The sequence below is a fragment of the Egretta garzetta genome, unplaced genomic scaffold (assembly GCF_000687185.1).
Source record: "Egretta garzetta isolate BGI_Z169 unplaced genomic scaffold, ASM68718v1 scaffold85, whole genome shotgun sequence".
NCBI classification, from domain to species: Eukaryota; Metazoa; Chordata; class Aves; order Pelecaniformes; family Ardeidae; genus Egretta; species Egretta garzetta.
This window is the reverse complement of record NW_009259718.1, coordinates 4,168,779-4,177,136: the sequence shown is the minus strand read 5'-3', so window position 1 is coordinate 4,177,136 and position 8,358 is coordinate 4,168,779. Positions and strand designations below refer to the sequence as shown.

Genomic DNA, 8,358 nt, shown 5'->3' with positions numbered 1-8,358 from the left:
AAAAGTCTTTCTGCAGCCTTCATGCCGAAGTGTGGCCCAGAACTTCAACCTGGGTGCACTTCCTCAATGTAGTTCTTCCCTCCCCCCAGTACTTTCCCACAAGTCATAGCAGGGGCCTGGTAAAAGAGGGAGGGAGTCCAGTGAATGTCATGCTGACTCTCACTATCATCCCTGCAATCAGCAGCCAGTGATAACAGGAAAGGTTATTGCCTCAGGGGAATTGCTTTGCCCTTGTTTGTGATGGATTTATTATTCTGTCTGCCAAGAGAACTACTGTCTTCCCTATGTTTACCTTCATCTTTATCTCATATTACTATATTACTACCGGGGATTGTTTTATGGGAAACAGGCAAGACTCCTGCTGTGCAGGATTAGGTGGTTTTATATGGGTATCTGCATTTGGATGGGGGAAGGAGAAGAAAAACGGAGAGCTTAGTCAAAACTGTACAAGATTTACTAATATAACTCTGACAGTAAATAAGGTATTTAAAAAATCTTTAATAGTAGCGATGACATGTCTGTACTACAATTCTTGTATTGACATCATTTATCTCATTTAGCTGAGACAGGATAGGACACACTAGTACAGTCAGCAACTAGTACTTGGCAACCATGGAGTTCATATAAGTAGTTTATAGCATTTGCAAATTATCTACCATGCACTGCCTACCATCTCCCAAGGGTGGATTTAGCTGATAACAAAATACAGGTCATGGTGCAGGTGGCTTATTAGGGAACATTGACCATTTAGAATCAGAGCTCATCACCTAGATAGGCAGGTAAAGAGCAATTTCCCAAAGAGTCTGTAGATTCTTTGTCCTGGAATAATGACAAATCCACAAGCTTAGAAGCATCCCTAATATGTTTTTATCACTAGGGATGAATCTGTGTTGCCTAGATGTTCCTTAGCCTCTTCTGCTAAAAAAGTCTTCAAGCTGATTACTTCAGAAAATATTTGTGATGCACCGTTATTCTTCTAGAAAAGAAATCCACTGAACCCGCTTCAAACAGTTCATTGTTTGCTAGTTCTTATTGACTTTAGCTGCTTTTGGATGCAGTTATAAAAAGTGTTCTGCCTCTCAGCAGTCTAATTTTATTTTTTATCCCTTATTTTTTGCTTTAACTTCTTCATACTTGTATGCATACACTGTGCCTATTTGATTTGTTCTCACTTTATTCTAAGACAAGACGATCAGATGTCTACCTCACCAATAAGACACCTCTTCCTTTGGAAAGCCATTGAGCATATGCAAAGAAGTGATTTAATAGAGGCTACAGGGTGCTGTAGGGTAGAGTCACTGAGGGAATTGAGGGTTGCAATTTAAGAAGAGGGGCAGCTGTAGGGGAGGAGCCATCCAAGCTGTGGAGGTGCAGAAACAATCTCCTAGGCAATGGAGTGTAAGCACAAAGTTTTAGCAGCTCAGAACGTCACGGAATTAATTGCAATCAAGGTTGCAGCAGGTGGGGAATTGAGTGTGTAAACTATATATTTATTTCTGTGCTTCATGAATTATATGCTTGAAGTTTTCTATATTTAAAAAAATCAAAGAATCTTATTTTTATTCTAGTAAAGACTGTTCTATTTTGAGTTTTGAAGCCTGCTGGTCTTGACCAGATGTCCACCAGGACATCTAGTCAGATCCATCTTAAAGTTCTGGATGAGTTGGGAGCCATTTATAAAACCTAATTTTGCTATCTTCTCTTTCATCTGATTTTCTGTGTCTTGCTCTTGCTGCTGGGTTTGTTTAAGTTCTCCCTGCTTGTTCTTTTTGCTCTCAGTTCCAAACTGTGACCACACTGTGATTTAAGACAAGACGATCTCAAATTAACAAGTAATTTACCTGAGGTACCAACATCAATATAGATACGGCTTTCTTTCATTTGATTTTGGGGTGGATTCACAAGGTGCTCTGTGCAGACCATCACAGTTGAGTTGTTTGGGGAACTGGGACATAACCCTGCCCCTTTAAAGCTCATTTGTTTTTTGCCAAGTCACAGCATATCATAATGTCATATCATGTCATAGCACAATATCATTATGTCATACATAACATACATAACATTGATGTGTTCAAGTTTCCTTCCAAGTTCATCTATTCCAAGATCTACTTCAATGGCCCCTTCATGTCCCTGTGTTCCTATAAGTATTTATCTGCTTTCAGTTGTGAGATCTATTTTTTCCCCATTCTGCCTCCCCTCTGGTAACATCATCATCTCCCTTCTTGAGTTATCAAAAGCTGATGATTCTCAAAATCTGCCCTGTTTCTATCAATTCTGCTCTGTTCAGTCTAGTATTACTCAGTACCTGTCCTCTTGAATATCATCATATTATCCTACTATTTCTCCATGATGAAAGCCCTTAAACTATCTGGACTTTTTATTTCTACTTTTTACTGTGAAGTCAACCCTTCTTTCAAGCATTCTCTAAGTGTTCTCTGTCATCATCTCCCATAATCAGCCTTGCTTGCAATATACTCCTGCACAGCTTAAATTTCTGTCTTTTGCTACTGTTCAAGTCTTAGTCCGTGGTCTATTTCTTTCTTTCACTATAAAAGCTGTTTCTCCCAGTCTCCCTCCCTCTTCCTAACCTTTTTCGCATCATTCTTTCTCTCCCAAAGCTCCAATTGCTTCCTGTAGCTCTTCGAAGCCTCCATGGGTATCTTGTCTAATAAAATGTTCCATTCAAGCACCTTGTTCTCATCTACAAGACGTTGCCTGATCTTATGTCTACTGAAGTCTTTTTCCTGCTTTTTCACTCTTTTTTGCTTCATCTGAACCTATTGTTTGAGGCAAGGTACACTTGCTGTGACTTCTTGTCCTGCATCTCATCCCCTAATGTTCTTCTGTGCATTCTTTGTCTCTTTTTGCCTCTGTGTTTATCTCTTAGAGCCTCTGTTACTGTTAAGCAGTCCTCCTTTTGTCACCTTTCTCCTCTTCCTCCTTCAAAACTACCTTTTTCCCTTTCACCTTTACAGTTTCTTTTGTCTTATAGCCTATCTTTTGTATTATCTCCTTCACAGCCTTATGGACCTCTTGGACTGAGTTTTCTTCACCACAGAATATTATTTTTTCTTTATTCTTAAATGATTGCTTTTCTGTTCTGCATGCATGGCTCTGAGTAACAAAAACTCTGCCTCCACAAATTCAGATCCTTTCAGTCTGGGGTGGTAGAGGCCTCTGCATCACCATCTGCTATAATGTCTGTGTATGTGGTATTTGAGGCAGCTGAAAAATAGACAAATGAAAAAAAAGCTCTAGTACAAGCAAAAGGTTCAGAAGTTAGTATGATGTCTACTAATGGTGTGGGCAGGGCACTGGGAACAACATTAAGCTTGTCACTGTTAATAGCTCTGGGATTTCAGGTGATAAATCTCCTGGGACAGGACCATGAGAGAAGTGCAAGCCTTCAATCATCCCTCTCCACATACTGTCAGAACTTTCACTATAAAGGCAGTAGGATGGGAAGGATAGGAATTACATTTCTGCATCCTGAAAAGCATCCAGGAGAAAAAAATAAAGGCAGAGAAAGGGAGACCTGAGAGAAAACTGGGAAGAGGAGGGAGAAAGATAGATGGCTGACTGGAGAAGAGACCCATCTAGGGTGAGAGTTCTTCTAACTTATATTCCTTTCTCTTTCCTTACCTAAGACCCTATTTTGGACTGCAGCTGTAGTTTCATCTGTCATGAAGATGTCCTACCTGAAGGAAGTACCACAGAAACACACTTTGGAGTCCCTTTAGGGCCTGTAATACACAAAGAAAAAACTAGCGTATGAGGAGGTTGTACACCTTTCCTCTTGCATACTGTAGGGCAGCCTATAATCTTTTGTGAGCCCTTTAAAGAGTTTTAGGTGCACCTGAGGTGCATCAAGCCATACATATGGGTCACCTGTGTTTGTGACTGGTGCAAGATGGTTATTACATCTTCCTGTCTTTTTGACATCTTCCTCTACTTCTGTGCTAGTCTCCTGAGTCTGCTGGTAACCGCTCAAGCAACAGCAGCACTATAGTGCTGTGTCCTGGTAGAAGGGCAGAGCTAGGCCTTGGTAGTAGAAAGGAGGACAGATGAACAATAAAGAAAATATGTAAAGAAGAGCTGTGGAAAGAAATTACAGGAAAAGTGATAGGGGAGATCTGACAGCAGTTGCTGGGCAGCAGCAGTGCAGAAAGGCAGATATTTTCAGGGTGTGCTCAGTAGTTTGTACTTTGGGACTCTGCTGATCTGAGAACATGGACAAGGCAACGGCTAGAGCTGGAACAATGCCTTTTGTTAGGTCAGCTGTGCCAGCTGGAAAAAGTGGACAAGCTGTTGGGTCTACAAGTTCTTCTTTGATTCTGAGATAGAAGCAGTAGAACTCAAAGCAAATACAAGTTAAGAGTAGCTGCTTTGAATTTAACTAGACTAGTGTCAGTGAATCTGTGACAACATTATTGGTATCTTGTGGAATAGAGAGGATGTTAATAGTGCCCAGAGAGCTGACAAAGTGCTTTACTCCTAGGGAAAAGAGGAAGAGAGGTGATTTATAAGCTGTGGAGCATGATAAGATTAATGTTCAAAACACGTGAAAGAACATGACATAAACCCAGTATCTCTACAGATGGCATATATTTTGTCATGCGCTGGAATGGTGGATTTCAGTTCTCAGTTTTTTCCTTGGTAGACAATATCTGGGTACAGAGATCAGAGTTAGAGAGACTGTTTGATGAGAAGTGCTCTCCCACTGGGAATTAGATAAATGCTACGTCCTTAGCTGCAGATGTCCTTAGAGCTGGGTCCTTAGAGTGTACACACATACCACTGTGTGCATAGTAGTTGTTCAGTTTCATCTGTAGTTACCAGTCCATCATTTGGTGCCCTAGATGAGGTGTATTACACTGTGGAAAGTATAAGTGAGGATGCAGGGTTTTGTGAGTTGTCTTCCTCATGAGGATAGCAAAGGTTTCTTGTTCGAGTAGCATCTACAGCCATTTGATGAACGTTGGCCTTGGGATCCTTCATGATGACATGAGTGAGGCTGGGACCAATTTGAAGGCTGAGAGGGATGGTTCTTGGAAAATACCTTTCAGCGTAGGATCCACTTATTTTAGGCTATAATTATATAATTGTTTTCAATGAAAATTCCGTAACAGTATCATACAAGACAGACAGTAGAGTTTGATTAGCTGGCAGGAAGGGGTTCTTTTTCATACTGAATCAATTTCTGATGTGCTGTTCTTGTGCATCTTGAAAAACAAGAGCTGGAAGAGTGCACATTTGGGTAAAGGTTCCCATTAGTTTTCTCCAGTGGCTGTGATGAGTGTTCTCCTCCAGTAAATGTAATAGTAACTGAAGATCTGGTGCTGTATTACAGCTCTGATGTTTTCTGGGGCTTACTGTGATTGCTCTGTAGGTTTTCTATATGATGTACACTTATATTCTATACATGTTTTAATATTTTATATGCTATATAGTATATGCTATGCATCATTTTTATGTAAACCATAGCGACATTGGCCTTCCAAAAGCATCTCAATAGGTTGGGAGCAATTAATGCATTTAAGATGGAAATCTATGAGGATATCCAAGTGTTCTTCTCTGTGTGGTCACTTCTCATGTATGACATGGTCACTTAGAAATCCGTCCTTAAGGTGGTTCATTACAAGTTTTGCTCAACTGATGGGCCACAGTCTTTCTCCAGGGAACATTGCTTATTGACAGTAAAGTAAGTGCTGGTGAGAATGGAATAGATGAGTCCATATGTTTTGAGGCAGCACTGATCTTGCTTTTTTAAATATTCAGAGCTTGCCTGGCATGCCACCAGGTGTGAACTGTACAGACTAACAATATCCATATAGATAATATTGCTAATGGATATCCGCATGGGTATTGTTAGCAGTAAATTTGGAGGAGGTGGGGAGGTGGTTTATGGAGGAAATAAAGTGTGTCTTCCTCTTGGAGACTTTCTTTGTACCCTGCTCTGGAGGACCATGCAAACTGAGAAAAAGCAAAATGAACCTTCAGAAGAAATGTTTTACAGGGGTCTTCAAAATGAAATAATGAGACTACTGTTCTGGAGCAAAAAGAAGAGTGTTTTGCCTCTCTCCCTCTCCCCCCTTCCCATCCTGCCTGCAAATCTCTTATGCTGCAGTGTGAGAAGCTTAGAAACCATTATTCTAGAGAGGTGATAGTATGCAAGAGGAGGAAGAAGGAATTAATATCAGCTCTTTAGTGACTGTGAGGCATATGGGGTCTTCTTTTCTTGTACACAGTTTCTAGGATCTTGAACTCACTGCTTTTCATTGATTAATAGCCATCAAAAGGTATATGGTTACAGGCAACACACTGACAGCACTGGGAGGTGTCTCTAGACCATGTTGCTGGAACATGCTTCTCATTTTTGTCACTGTCTGGTAGCTCACTGGTGTTGGCTGAGCTTGTTGCTTTTTTGCCTGGCTGAGAAACAAGGGGTAGAATGGAGAGGAGAAACTGTTGAATGCTCTAGCCTGTGGAAAAGTGAGTATCAAGAAGAATAAATTTCTGCATATACCCATAATTGAATACCCACAGAGAAGTTTGGTGACGTTCTTCAAAAGTGTAAAGTGTTGCCCATAAGGGCACATGGACAGGCTGAGATTAAACTGTAATGCTCAGCAGTTTACAGGGATGCCTGACTTCTCCACTAGGGCTTGCTGCTTCTGTTGTGGACCATGGCCTTGGAAAAATTGTCTTGGGGCAGTGAGCATGCACCCATCCTGTTCTATCTCACCATAGATGCTGGCATCTTTATGACTGTCACTCAGTCTTTTGGACACCTGGTATCTGAAGAAGGAAGGAGGAAGCCCACTGAATTTTGTTCTCATTGCAAATATAGCTTGGTCAGGATGAGGAGGTGTGAAAGAAGAGACCTCCTGAATAATAATTTCTGCTTCCTCCTGTCTGCTTTCTGTCTCTGTACTTCTAGCTCTGTCTGTCTTGCCATCTTCTTTCCTCCTCCCCCTCCACCCCCCTTCCCTCTCCTTCAGGAGTTCCCCTCTTGCCCACACCTGATATTCAATCCTGGCAGGGTTAGTGCCTTTTGCTGAGATCAGACACGGCACTGGGGAATCATGTGGCAGAGGAAGGTTGCTATAAATATAGTTAAACCCTGCAATCACTGCCTTTGCGCAGGAAAGGGAGAAAGTGAGAGAGGCACAAGGAGGAGGGGGGGGCAGAGAGAAAGTGAGTGCAGAAACAGGACAAGTCAGAGTGTTCTGAGGAGAGAAAGAAAAGAAGGAGGGGCAAGAAGAAAGTGCGGAGGCCATGCTCTCTGCCAGAACATGAGATGGTTCTAGGTAAGGCCCAGAACGGCAGCTCCATTACAGCTGAGAGTGAGGAAGAGTAGAGGCATGGAGAGCTCAGAGACCATGACGCAGGAGCCCAGAACGAAGTCAGCTTTGTGGGGGGGCACACCGCAATACAACTATGTCTGCTTTGAGAAATGCACCCATTACGGGATACCTTTGGAGGCAGGACGCGAGGCCGGGGGGACAGGGGACGACCTGCACTACCCGGAGAACTCCCTCAGCTACCCACAGGTAGGGCTGGACAACTTGGGACATTTGTGGCAGCACAGGTCTCTCTGGGATCCCACATGCTCTTGGGGCTCCTAGAGCAGTGCTGTAGAGCACACATCCCTCTCCATTTCCAAACCTACCAACTCTCCCCTTCGTGTGTTGACTCCCAGGTTGGCATTGACTTTCATAGCTGTACTTATACCCAGGTGTGCTGTAAGCATTTTGAGTCAGAGGTCATTTTCACCTGCCATGGACACAAAGAGAGTTAGGATGGGCAAGTTGGGATGGGGAAAATCAACCAGACCATTAATGTATGTATGACAGCAAAGAGAAACTACAGCTGCCTTCAGCTGCATAGTGATATTAAGTAGAGCAGAAGAGTGAATAAAAACGAGAACAGTGATGTATATAGATGGGTATCTGTCTGCACACATGTATAGACAAACATATGCAGAGCTCTGTTCTGACTTTTCTCTGACCAAAAAGCAATTCATGGGCATAGACCCATAGATGTATATTGGTAGTTTGGTAGCTCCTAGGGGAGCTGTAAGTGAGGGATTTTCTAACCCTTAAACCTGACCTGACTCTTGCTCTGGTTCGTAAAAACAGAAGTTCAGAAAAGTATCTGCAACATAGATGTACTTTGGTTATGGCTTGTTGTTCCATTACCCTCTGTATCTCCTCTACTTCTCCTTTTGGGACAGCCTCCTGCAAAGGGGAGGTTTTACAGCAGAGTTCTGGTATCTAATTTCCTACCACTCTGCTCCGACTAAGCTGACATAAGAGGGCTTTAGAGCAATGAAGGATCCAGTCAAATGATAAGGGA

At 42.2% G+C, this 8,358-nt stretch overlaps 1 protein-coding gene across 1 annotated transcript in view; it reads left to right on the top strand.

The window, feature by feature from the left end:
• The first annotated feature begins 6,686 nt into the window (after positions 1–6,686).
• The window catches only part of CLCN1 (chloride voltage-gated channel 1), a 42,179-nt gene continuing 40,507 nt past the window's right edge, over positions 6,687–8,358 (top strand). The window contains exons 1-2 of the mRNA XM_035894620.1: positions 6,687–6,794; positions 7,341–7,553. Coding sequence (XP_035750513.1) covers positions 6,687–6,794; positions 7,341–7,553 — 321 coding nt within the window. The remainder of the gene's footprint in view (positions 6,795–7,340; positions 7,554–8,358) is intronic.